This window comes from Panthera uncia, chromosome A2 (assembly GCF_023721935.1).
Source record: "Panthera uncia isolate 11264 chromosome A2, Puncia_PCG_1.0, whole genome shotgun sequence".
NCBI lineage: Eukaryota > Metazoa > Chordata > Mammalia > Carnivora > Felidae > Panthera > Panthera uncia.
In genome coordinates, this window is record NC_064816.1 from 23162703 (window position 1) to 23176869 (window position 14167).

At 38.2% G+C, this 14167-nt stretch overlaps 1 protein-coding gene across 1 annotated transcript in view; it reads right to left on the reverse strand.

The window, feature by feature from the left end:
• Window positions 1-14167, reverse strand: part of ERC2 (ELKS/RAB6-interacting/CAST family member 2) — a 728571-nt gene that overhangs the window by 322860 nt on the left and 391544 nt on the right. The window contains exon 7 of the mRNA XM_049640744.1: window positions 5937-6074. Within this exon, the coding sequence (XP_049496701.1) occupies window positions 5937-6074 (138 nt within the window). The remainder of the gene's footprint in view (window positions 1-5936; window positions 6075-14167) is intronic.

Below are 14167 nucleotides of genomic sequence, written 5' to 3' on the forward strand. Positions count from 1 at the left end.
TAGTTGGCCATATGTTTGTGGGTCCATTTCTGGGTTCTCTATTCTATTCCATTGATCTGTGTGTCTGCTTTTGTGCCGGCACCATACCATCTTGATAATTACAGTTTTGTAATACAGCTTAAAGTCTGGAATTGTGATGCCTTCAGCTGTGGTTTTCTTTTTCAACATTACTTTGGCTATTTGGGGTCTTTTGAGGTTCAATACAAATTTTAGGCTTGTTTGTTCTAGCTATGTGAAGAATGCTGGTGTTACTTTGATAGAGATTGCATTGAATGTATAGATTGCTTTGGGTAGTATGGACATTTTAACATTATTTGTTCTTTCAATACATGAGCATGGAATGCTTTTCCATTTGTTTGTATCTTCTTCAATTTCTTTCATAAGCTTTCTATAGTTTTCAGTGTACAGATCATTTACCTCTTTGGTTAGGTTTATTCCTAGGTATTTTATGGGTTTTGGTGCAATTTTAAATGGAATCAATTCCTTGGTATCACTTTCTGCTGATTCATTATTGTGTATAGAATGCAACGGATTTCTGTACATTGACTTTATTTCCTGCGACTTTGCTGAATTCATGGATCAACTCTAGCAGTTTTTTGGTGAAGTCTTTCGGGTTTTCCATGTAGAGTATCATGTCATCTGTGAAGAGTTAAAGTTTGACTTCTTTCTTGCCAATTTGAATGCCTTTTATTTCATTTTGTTGTCTGACTGCTAAGGCTAGGACGTCCAGTACTATGTTGAACAATGATAGTGAGACTGGACATCCCTGTCATGTTCCTGATCTTAGGGAGAAAGCTCTAAATTTTTCCCCATCAAGGATGTTATTAGCTGTGGGCCTTTCGTATATGGCCTTTATGAAGTTGAGGAATATTTCTTCTATGCCTACTTTCTTGAAGATTTTTATCAAGAAAGGAAATTGAATCAGTTATCAAAAATCTCCCAACAAATAAGAGTCCTGGGCCAGATGGCTTCCCAGGGGAATTCTACCAGCCATTTAAAGCAGAGTTAATATCTATTCTTCTCAAACTGTTCCAAAAAAATAGAAATGGAACAGAAACTTCCAAACTCATTCCATGAAGCCAGCATTACCTTGATTTGAAAAACAGACAAAGACCCCACTGAAAAGGAAAATTACGGGCCATTATCCCCAATGAACCTGGATGCAAAAATTCTCAACAAGATACTACTAAATCGAATTCAACAGTACATTAGAAGAATTATTCACCATGATCACCAGGACTCATTCCTGGGCAGCAGGGCTGGTTCAATATTCACAAATCAATCAATGTGATATGCCACATTAATAAAAGAAAGAATAAGAACCATATGATCCTTTCAATAGATGTAGAAAAAGCATTTGACAAAATACAGCATCCTTTCTGGATAGTGATCCTTAAAAAATACTGGTGCAACAGCTACTTTTAAGGATCCTGATATTATCTTTTATATGCTTATAAGTACATAGTACAAGACAAGGCCTGATACATAAGACAATGTAAAACAGTATGTGGTGCAGAGGGAAGTTAGTTTGAACACTTAGCCTGTGATTTAAGGTCCCCCAGGGAAGTAACTGTTCTACCCCAATGACAATAATTTATGTACTTAATGCTTTCAAGGAAAAAAAGAAGTATCATTATTGTTTTGCAATTAGTTAAAAACACTTTAAAATGAAGTATATTATTACAACAGTGGGGGTGGAAACAGAACAAATCAGTCTACTAATTGCCTACATTTGTTTCTTCTTGATTCCAGTTATAGTCCTATTTCACTCTGTCTGTGACACTGGTGAGTGGATAATTATGGGATCTACAAAAGAAGACAATGGCCTCAGTGCACAGGAAGTCTCTTAAGAGCTTTTAAAAATTTCGGCAACTGAGCCCTTACTGCCTTATGCCTACACTTACTGCAAAAGCATCACAAATGGTCACCCAGCTACCAGGCCCTCTCCATCCCATCATTTCCACCATATGGGATGTTGGAGTGACATTTTTTTAAAGTCCCAAACTGACTATGTCACTTCACTATTTGGAAGCCTTCCCAGGAATCACTCCTGCCGGATCATATGGCGTTTATTCCCACTCGGCACCCTTCATGTGGTTTTACTGCATGTCCATTCCTCCCAGCCCAGCTTTCCAAAGAAGGCACTCAACTCCTGTGAGTCTTTTAACCCATGGCTGGGCAAACTGTCTGGCATGCTGGAGGCACAAATAAGAAGTCAAATTAGGGATCATCTTAGCTTCAAAGGAAGGGAAATAAAATTAAGTATACGTGTTAACATCCAGAAGGTGTCAGAGTCATTTGGTAAGTAGGTTGATTCACTCTAACCACTTTTACTATTGACTGGGCATTGATGACAAAAAAAATCAGCAAGCACTATAATGTTTTTAAGTGTTATTGATGATTCAATACTACGAAATATTTCTCCGTCAATCACAAAACTAATTTAACTGTCAGCCACGCAGGGCCAGATGTCAAAAACATGTGTTAAAAGGCCCTAATATGCCATGATCTACTTGATTAACAACTAACTTGCAGAAATTCCAACAATGTGTTCTTGTTTTAGTCTTATTTGCATTGGCAAGTGTTCCTTGTGCACTCATCTGGCTCTGCACGAATCTAATCTATTTGTGCTTTATCACTGAGCGGGAACTGAATTGCAGTGGCCTCCGGCTCTGTTATCTGCCTTTCTCAACTGCTTATCTGCTATATGGCTACAGCTAACTTGGCGAGACCAGCTTTATAAATACTGTGGGTTCCGTCTCTTGAGCTTCTGTGTGTCAATCCTAGAACTATGTCATACTCAATCTTAACTTGCTAAATGGCATTATTTTTTTGCACTGTGAATATGTATATAAGTTCCTGGAAACTAAAAGGAATAACATACTTCCCAGAATGTCACAACCCAAGTGGAATGGTGAATAGTGCCTAATAGGTTCTATTTATCAGCCAAATGACAGCAAATAATTAGATGCTCTATGAATCCAAAAGTTTTAATTAATCATTTTATTTTTTGTACCATCTTGTTCCAGGGGGTCTGTTCAATTAAATGCGGATAAAACTGAATGAACCTTGTGAGGGAAGGGCCAATAAAGGTGATTGTGATGTTGTCAAAAGCACAATTATCAGGTTTGAATTTCAGTCCCATTCCATCACCCATGAGCTGAGTGGCCCTGGGATAGTCCAGGGGAGACAACAAAGTCCCAACCAAGGGCCAACTTAGATTAGAAGTGGTTTCCTGGAGTATTGGGTTCAGAAGTTAGCATAGGCCATGCCACGGTCTGTCCATGACATAGCCCCAGGACCCAGAAATGGGGAATGGTGCTGTACCTGTCCAAAATTTTCATCTCTGGGCAAGTCATTTCATCTCATTGAGCCAATTTCCCATCTTTAAAATGGAAGAGGATGGGTTTGGTATTTCTTAAGGTGTGGTCACCTGACCACTTTCATCAGAATCACTGGGCATGCTTGTAAAAATCATAGGTTCCTTGGCCCCAGAGCAAAGCAACTGAATCAGAATCACTAGGAAATGGGACCCAGGAAACTGTTATTTGAAGAAGCTCCCAATTGGATGTCATAGGTAAGTGATGAATCACTGGGTTCTACTCCTGAAGCCAAGACTGCATGGTATGTTAACTAACTTGAGAATTAAAAAAGAAGAAGAAGAAGAAGAAGAAGAAGAACAACAACAACAACAACAACAACAACCCTAGATGATAAGAATATTTGGATACAAAACAAAAGTTTGATACCCACTGGGATAAATACTTAAAAGGAATCTACTATTCTTCGACCCATGATAGAGAACCTTGACAGTTCCTATCCAATGTTTTTATCTGTGCTTATCAAATACACTAATATCCTGATTTTAACAACTTTTAAAAATTCCCTCCATATAAATTGATCTGTGTTTGCTTGTATTCTTCAATACTGTGAAAATCTACAAGTCAGATGCAAATAAGGTTTGAAAACTAAGAGCTCACAGGCCAAAGCTGGCCCACATCATATTTGACTTGAGCATCATAATACTTTAATGTGTTATGTGAACTTGAATGATCTGAGGCAGGTCAAAGACTCCGCAGCTTGCCACAGTTGCCAGCAATTCTTACTGTCTCACACCAAACCCTCTTCCCTCATTTTTGTTCCCTATCTCGCCCTTCAAGGTATCTAACTATTCATCTCCTCATGTATTGTCCAAATCAGATTTCATGTACTTGAGATTCTGGATCAGCAGGCTGATTAATTATTATCAAGGTAGTTCCACAGACAATGGAACTTAGAGGTCAGCAAATTTTGAAAATAAGGCACTAAGAGAAGAGGCTTGCCCCATGGGAGGCAATAACTCTCAAGTGGTGGCATGAGTTTGAGGGGGGTCAGACTCCCACAGACCTCAGCCTTCCTTGCAGTCATCCCCTTCTTCTCAAAGGAGGTGCTTAGATAAAAAGAGTAGTTTCAGATTTGGAAATTGTTTGGGGATTTAAACTAGAATAAATCTAATCTTAATAGGGCCGGTGGAAAAAATGATAAAATCCTGCCAAGAATCCACGATATAAAAAAATTATATAGTATATGTTTATGTAAAGTTACAGAAAGAAATTGAGAGGTAGTAATGGACTGACATCATATTACTCAAAACTGCAAACAGAATACATAATCATTAATAGTTTTTACCAATTCACTCATTCAAATGTTTTACAAACAAAATTACTACAGAGTTTTGGTAATAAATTCTTGAAAATATTAAAAAGAATATTTTCCCTGAAAAATCATCTTATTTATTCTTATAAGTTTTCAAATTAAATCTTTATAATTTAATATTATAAATGTGACAATGTTATAATTTCTTTCTAGCCATAAAAAGAATTAGATCATCTTTTTAGCTTCTCTATTTTTTTATATACTACAGAGGCTCTCAGACTAGAGTGTACATCACAATGATTCAAGGAACTTCCTAAAACACAGAATCCCAAGCCCTTTCAAGGTTCTGATTTAGTAGGTATAGATGGAACCTAATAATTTAGATTTTCAACAGGCAACTCCTGGTGATTCTGAAGCAGAAGTCAAAGAAGGCTTCTTTAAAATACATGGCTTAAAAAACCTGTGGCCATTTAAACTAATGCCTTCCATTACACAAATTTGAGGTACTGAGAAAGGCAGTTACCTGCCAAGGTCAACCAGTAAGTTAGTGGCAGGGCTGAGACTGGCTCGTAGGTCTCCTTCCACTTGACCTTATTATATCAGTTTATAGACTATGAAAATGCGGAATATAGAAGTCAGGCAGTCTAGCTCTCAAAGTCCATATCCCTGACTACTGTGCAATACAGCTTCTCAGGAAGCTGAACTCCCATAAGGAGATGAATTAAAATCTCCAGGAAGTAAAGAACATTCTAGGCTAGGTAATTGGGTATGAAAAGGGTCTGAGGCAGGAGGGAACATAGTGGACTTGAACATTTAGAAGGCCAGCATAGCTAGAATACAAAGAATGAGGAAAGACAGATGGGGATGAGGCTGGAAAAGAAGGAAGGAAAGAAGGGAAGAAGGAAGGGAGGGAGGATACAAGGGAGAAAAGGAAAGAGGAAAGAAGGATGGGAAGGAGAGAAGAGTAAGGCAGGCAGAGAGGTAGATGACCAGGTATGAGCCAGATCAGATGAAGGGATGGACTATATAGGCCAGGTTAAGGATTTCAGTTTTTACCATCCTAAGAAAAGTAACAAGCTAGTGAAGGTTTTCAAGCAGGGCCAAATGTGATGTAATCAGGTTTGCATTTCAAGGATCTCCTGGCTTATTTAATGTGCCAAGTCTACTGAGGAGGGCTAACACGGCAGTGGGAGGTCCAGCTGGGACTGGGGGTAGTGAGAGCACATAGAGAAAGGCAGGCACATTTAAATACATTTAGATCACTTCCTCCCAACCACCCCCATTATTCAGCCCAAGCTCACCTTTTCTGACAAAGCCTCTTCTAGTGTTGCTAGCGCAGTATCCGTGTTACTAGAATCTGTCTGCAAGGACTTTACTCTGTCTTTCAGATTGGTTAGTTGCTTGTCTTTATCCCTAAGCTGTTCTTGCAAGTTTTCAATCTGAAAATAAAAATTAACCATATTTAATGCATATTTTATTACATATCCAAGGACAACATTCCTGAAGTGGACCTGTTTTAAAAAATAGACCAAGGTTATGGACACTGTCATCATTACAAGGTTATACTGACTTAGAATCAAGGCCATCTTGATGAGTCCTTCATCCTTCCATAATTCAACTTTGTATTCAAATGGCAATACAGATAAGCAGACTACCTCTTTGTATACAGATGCAAGCCCTTCAGATATGTAAGCACTATTATTCCTATCCCTCCCACCAGAACTTTAAGTCTGAAGTCCATAACCTAATCTTCGTACAGTGTATCAGGGAATACATGTGCAGGATTTTTTCATTCAATGAAAAGACTAGTATTGGGTGTCCATTCTGCATTAAGCACCAGAATAATATAAGGCAGGACCTATGTTGTCGTCATTCACTCACTCCTGTATTCAGTATTAAACTTTGTGATATGCTAAATGTTGTCAAGTGGCTGTTTCAAAGTAACCACATGAAAAGCCAACTAGGTTATCATCAGTAGACCGTTAATGGGAAGAACTTATGATATAAATCAAATGTAACAAGTACTACACACTCTATTTGGCAACTAAATCATGTGCTGGCAACCAACCATCCACTTTTATCCACTATCTGCAGCCTGAAATAAACACGCTAAATGGCTGATTATAACGCCTGCCCATGAGCAGCAGCAAGGACCTTTCCTGGGCATTGCGTACATTATCATTCATGTTTTTATTCTCTGCTTTCAAACCATGTATTTCTTATCTAAGGATTAAAAAAAACACTGTACAAACAATTTATTCATATTAAGGGTTTTAAAGTGACAAGTAAAAAAAGCAGTACAACTCTAAGATAAGTCCATTCAAAGTATTTGTACTCTGCACCCAGGCTTTCGCACGAAATCATTCCAAATGCATGTTTAACAGTGTGTGACTTAAACAAATTTTTGGATTATTTGATTCATTCAGCATAAATCTGGAATAAGATACAAATAATGACAGAAGTTGCAGCAACGAGGAGGAGGAGAAGAGGGTGACAGTGGGAGTGGCCGTGGTAGCAGCATCAAAATATCTCTGAATGCAAAAACATTGACCTTGCTGACGCTCAACTGGCAGGACACAGGACTTGGCTAATTTTTCCAATGGCTACAATCTATTTGAATGAACAGAAATGGACTTTTACCCCTCCTTCCCTCTCTTCCTTCCTTCCTTCCTTCATCTTCCCTCTCTCCCTACTTCTTTCCTTTTTTTTCCCCACCAATATATCTTTTCAATAAGACATGTTTTCTGCCTTGAGACAGACATCCTGGAAACTCAAGTTATAGGTCAAATAATTAGTCTCTCTTTCATCAAAATGCAATGTATTCCTGCCCACTGTGAGAATTCACTGTCCTTCCATGGAAAACACAGGAACTCAAAGGCATAATCATCTGCAGTCAAAACAAAGGTTTCCTCCATTCCAGACAAGTGTTCATGTGGTTACACAATTCCATAAATAAATATATGGGTGAACAAGAATATGGATAGTTACATGTCAGGATGATACTCGTTATGTAAAAGAAGCTAACAGCTGAGAAGACTGGCTCTATGAGGAGACCGTGTCTTATTATTTTGAGTATGCCCATACCCACAGATACATCTGTGTACATGAAAATGTGTAAATCCATGGTGGTCCCAAACAAACTAATTAGGCACCCCCTGTCACTCTGGGAGACAGTGCCCTGGACAGGACAGAGGACACCTTTCCTCAGGGCATCAGCCCTGGGGCAGTGGTAGGCACTGATTTCAAGGGACTTTGGGCACTGGAAATTGAGGCTGTAAGCCTGTGAGAGACTCCCTGGGGTCTCCCCAAATCACTGAGAGGACTGAAGAGGATTAGGGCTGGGGTCCTACCAGTATGCAGGTAATATAATAGCACTTGGTATTTTATGTTTTTTTGATAATAGCCATCCTAATGGGTAAAAGATGGTGTCTCGTTGTAGTTTTGATTTTCATTTCCCTAATGACTAATAATGTTGAGTGATCTTTCCATGTGCTTACTGGTCATCTGTATATCTTCTTGGGAGAAATGCCTATTCAAACGCTTTTGTCCATTTTTGAATCACGTTTGATTTTTGTTGTCGAGTTTTAGGTATTCTCTGTATATTGTGCATATAAATCCCTTAACACATATAATTTATAAATGTTCTCTCCAATTCTGTGGGTTGCCTTTTCACTCTGGTGATAATTCTTTTGATGCATAAATCTCCCCCTTAGTACTGCTTTCTCTACATTCCATATGTTTTGGTACACTGCACTTTTGATTTCATTCGTCTTTAAGAATTTTTTCACTTCTTTTTGATTTGTTTTGATTCATTCATTGTTTTTTTTTAATATGAAATTTATTGTCAAATTGGTTTCCATACAACACCCAGTGCTCATCCCAACAGGTGCCCTCCTCAATGCCCATCACCCACCCCCTCTCCCTCCCACCCCCCATCAACCCTCAGTTTATTCTCAGTTTTTAAGAGTCTCTTATGGTTTGGCTGTCTCCCTCTCTAACTTTTTTTTCCCCCTTCAATTCAATCATTGTTAACGAGTGTATTGTTTGGGGCACCTGGGTGGCTTAGTTGGTTGAGCATCCAACTCTTGATTTTGGCTCAAGTCATGATCCCAGGGTTGTGGAATCAAGCCCTGTGTTGGCCTCCACACTGAGCGTGAAGGCTGCTTAAGCTTTTCTCTCTCTCTCTCTCCCCCTCTGCCCCTCTCCCTTGCTCACATTGTCTAAATAAATAAATAAATAAATAGATAAATAAATAAATAAATGTTGTTTAATTTCTATAACTTTGCAAATTTTCCAGTTTTTCTGTTACTGATTTCTAACTTCATCCTCTTGTGGTTGGAGAAAATAGTCTGCATGACATGTATCTTTTGAAAATATATTGAGACTTAATCTGGGGATGAATATGGGGAATGCCCCAAGTGCACTTGAGAAAATTACACATGCTGTCATTGTTGGGTAGAGTATTCTGAATATGTCTGTTAGACCTTGTTGATTTATTGTGTTAAGTCCTCTATTTCCCTACGTATCTTCTCTCTGGTTGTTTTATTATTAAGAGTGGGGTAATGGTGTCCCCAACGATTATTGCAAAACTGTCTTTTTCCTCCTTCAGGTCTGTCACTTTTTGCTTCACATATTTTGATGGCCTGTCATTAGGTTCATACATGCCTATATATGTCATATCTTCTGATAGTATTGAAACTTTAATTAATTTATAATGCCTTTGTCTCTTGTAAACTTTTCTCTTTCCATTACTACTTGCAAAGGACATATTTCTCCTTGCTTTCACTTTCAATCTATTTGTGTCTTTGGATCTAAAGTGAGTCTTTCATAGATAGCATATAGTTGTATCATGTTGAGGGTGGGCTGTTTTTATGATTGATCTTAATCCATTCTGCCAATCTCTGTCTCTCAATTAGAGACTTTAATCCATTTAAAGTAATTATTGAAAAGGAGGAATTTATATCTGTCATTTTGTTATTTGTTTCTTGCATACCTGATAATGTTTTTTGTTCATTTCCTGCATTGCTGTCTTCTTTTGTACTTAGTTGATTTTTTTGTACTGAAATTATTGAATTGTATTATCGTTTTGTGTGTGTGCGTGTGTGTGTGTGTGTGTGTTCTACACCTATTTTCTTTGTGACTACCATGGGTATTACATGTAACATCCAAAATTTATAACACTTAACACTTTGAATTTATACTAGTTTAGTTTCAATAACATACAAAAACTCGACTCTTTTACAGCTCCATCTCCACCCCTTTTGGTTGCTGATGTCACAAAATTATATCTTTATACATGGTGTACTCACAAATATAAACTAATGATTCTTTTTAATGCATTAGTCTCTTACATTACATAGAAAATTAAACATAAAGTTACAAACCAAAGTTACAATGATACTAGCTTTTAGACTGATAGTTTCTTAAAATATATTAGTCTCAAGGGTGCCTGGGTGGCTCAGTAGGTTGAGCATCGGACTTTGGCTCAGGTCATGATCTCACAGTTCATGAGTGCAAGCCCCACATCAGGCTCGCAGCTATCAGCCCAGAGTTGGCTTCAGATCCTCGGTCCTCCTCTCTCTGCCCCTCCCCTATTTGCCCTCTCTCAGAAACAAATAAAACATTTAAAATAATAATAAAATAAATCATTCTCTTAGATCATGTAGAAAACAGAAAGTGGAGTTACAAACCGTTGTTACAATAATAGTAGCTTTTATATTTGCCCATGTATTTGCCTTTATTGAAATATTTATTTCTTACATGGCTTTGAGTTACCATCTAGTGTCCTTTCATTTCACCCTGCATGACTCCCTTGAGCACTTCTTGTAAGTCAGTTCCAGTGGTAACAAACTTCTAAGCTTTTGTTTATTTGGGAGTATCTTAATTTTTCCCTCACTCTTGAAGAACAGTTTTGCTGAATATATGATTCTTGGTTAACAGTTTTTTTTTTCTTTTATCATTTAATTATATCAACCCACTGTCTTCTGGCCTCCAAAGTTTCTGATCAGAAAACTGCTTATAAACTTATTTAGGATCCCTTGCAAGTGACAAGTCACTTCTCTCTTGATGCTTTCAAGAAAGTATATCTTTGTCTCGGGATTTCAAAAGTTTGGTTATAATGTATCCTGGTGTGGGTCCCTTTGCATTCATTTTTCTGAGAGTTTATTGAGCTTCCTGGATGTTCATATTCATGTCTTAAATCAAATTTGCAAAGTATCAGCCATTATTTCTTCAAAAATTTCCTTTTCCCCTTTATCTCTCTCCTTTCTGGGACTCCCCTAATGTGTGTGTTGGTCCACTTGATGATGTCTCAGAGGCCCCTCAGATTCTGCTTAATTTTCTTCAATATTTTTTTTGTTTCAAGTTCATTGGTTCTTCTGCCTACTCAAAGCTGCCTTTGAATGCTTCTAGTGAATTTTTCATTTCAGTTATTATACTTTTTCATCTCCAGAATTTCCTTTTGGTTTCCTCTGAGGTTTTCTATCTTTTCATCGATATTTCCATTTTGTTCATACATTGTTTTCTCTATTTCCCCCACATCTCCCATTAGTTCTTTTAGAGTGTTGTTTTAAAATCTTTGTCTAGAGGTGCCTGGGTGGCTCAGTTGGTTAAGTGTCCGACTTTGGCTCAGGTCATGATCTCACGGCTTGTGAGTTCAAGCCCCATGTCGGGCTCTGTGCTGATAGCTCAGAGCCTGGAGCCTGCTTCATGTTCTGTGTCTCCCTCTCTCTCTCTGCCCCTCCCATGCTCATGCTGTCTCTCTCTGTCTCTCAAAAATAAATAAACATTAAAAAAATTTTTTTAATCTTTGTCTAGTAGATCTGCCATCAAGTCTTCTCAGGATCAGTTTCTGTTCATTTTTTCCCCTTTGAATAGATCGTACTTTCCTGCTTTCTGCATGCCTTGTGATTTTTGCTGTTGTTGAAAACTAGATGTTTGAAACTCACAGTGTGGTACTGTGGAAATCAGCTTCTCTCCATATCCCAGGGTTTGCTGTTTTTGTTATTGTTGTCGTTTACTGTTTCTTATTTTGTGTTTGTTGCTGTCATCGTTGCTGTTGTTGTTGGCTATTTCTGTGCCAAAGATCAGTCTGAGGTATAAATATAAGGTCTTCTTAGGTCTTTTCTGAGCCTGTGTCTTTTCCTGGGTATGTGTCCTCACTTTCTAATTTTCCTTATATATGAACTTGTTCATGAATGTCCTAGTCCTCAATGTATGGCTCTCAAAAGAGAAAATGGGGAGGGAAAAAGACTGCCAGCCTTTTAAGTCTCCTGAAAGTCACTTCAGCAGAAGGGGAGGGGCTTGCACCAATGTGGGGAGGTGTAACAACAATGGCTGCTGACTCTGACTGCACCTCTGATCAGAAGCAACAATCAATGATCAGAACACAGTTCCTTGATATTTGGAAGGCAGGTTTCTTTTTATTCACCCTGGCTCCTGCAAGCTGTGTGCAGGTTGCTCCAGGCACACATGTTTAGCTGCCTGCCACTTGGCTGAAGGGTGGGAAATGGTTAGCTTCTACTGTGTTAAGAGCTAACATTGACCCAAATTAACTGCATTTTACCATCTAAGCCTTCCCTGGAAGTTGTAAGCCTTTAATGGACTACAGACTTCCAAAATAGTTACATTACACAGGTTCTGCCGGTTCAATTGTTGTCTAGATGGAGAGACAAATTCCTGGTGCCTTCTACTCCTCCATCTTCCCAAAATCCTTCTCCAGAAATACCCTTTACATAACACCAAAGAAAAGGCAACACTGGTTGCTAAAACAGGATCCACTACACAATGGATTTAAATACAAAGATTTAAATCAACCCACTGTATGGGTTTCCATTGCTACATAAAATATTACCACAAACTTTGCAGGTTAAAACAATATGAATGTATTGTCCCACAATCTATACACCAGAAGTCCAAATGTGGTGTAATTGGTTTCTCTGCCTAAGGTCTCAGAAAGTAGATATCAAAAGGTCAATCAGCATGAGTTCTCATCTGGAACTTGGGGTCCTCTTTCAAGATCATTCAGATTGTTGGCATTATTCACTTCACTGCTAGGTATTAGTTAGAAGTTGTTCTTAGCAACGAGAACCTGCCTCAGGTCTTCGCTATATGCCCCTCTCCATCTTCAAAACTAACAACAGAGCACTTTTGCACGTCAAATCCCCTCCTCCATGCTTTGAATTTTTCTGACTTTTCTGTCTCTGACCTCTAGACTCAAATTTATAATGCTCAAGTGATTAGTTCAAGCCCACCCAGATAATCTCCCTTTTGGTTAACTCAAGGCCAATTGAATAGCAATCTTAATTACATCTGCAAATTCCCTTTTGCATAAAATGTAATCTAAACATTGACATAACACCTGGGGAGCCCATGTCATGAGGGCCATCCTAGAATTCTGCCTACTATCCCTATATATTTCATTTGGAATAAAAACAGAGAAGCGTTTTTTTTTTTTTTTTTTTAATTTTTTTTTTTCAACGTTTTTTATTTATTTTTGGGACAGAGAGAGACAGAACATGAACGGGGGAGGGGCAGAGAGAGAGGGAGACACAGAATCAGAAACAGGCTCCAGGCTCCGAGCCATCAGCCCAGAGCCTGACGCGGGGCTCGAACTCACAGACCGCGAGATCGTGACCTGGCTGAAGTCGGACGCCCAACCGACTGCGCCACCCAGGCGCCCCAAAAACAGAGAAGCGTTTTAAAAGATTCCTTAAAAAAGAATTCTAAAAGAGAAATTTATCCAAATCTGAAGAATTAATTATAATGGGATGTGTGACATTTTAACATGGCATTTCTGATGCAGTCATTTTTATATGGCCTAAAATTAAAATAAAAATAAACTTTCAGCTTATAAAAAGGTTAGGTAGTGTATGCCCCAGACCTCTTCACTACAAACCAGGAACTGTCCTAAATACTTGCTTTTATTTTTTTTAACATTTTATAATGAGATAATTGAGATTTCCATGCAGTTGTAAGAAATTATATTAAGAGATACCTTTTACACTTTTTACCCAGTTTCCTCTAATAGTAAAATCTAGCATAACTATAGTACAATATCACAAGCTGGAAATTGATGTTCATACAATCCACTGATCTTATTCAGGTATCACCATTTTTACATGCACTCATTGGTGTGTATGTGTGTCTGTATTTAGTCCTATGCAACTGTATCACATACGCAGATTCATGTGACCACCTCTAAGGTCAGGATACAGAACAATTCTATCCCCCAAAAGATCCCTTGTATTGTCCTTTTATAATTGCTCCCACTCCTCTTCTGTCTCTGCCCCCCATCTCTAACCCCTGGCAACCATGAATTTGTCCTCCATTTCTATAACTTTGTCATTTCACAAATGTTACACAAACACAGGAATACAGTACATAACCTTTGGCAGTGTTTTTTTTTTTTTTTTTCATTCAGTATGATTCTCTGGAAAGTCATCCACGTTGTTATGTCTATCAATAATTTGTTCTCTTTTATTATTAAGTAGTAGCCCATGGTATGGATATACCAGCCTGTTTAACCATTTAC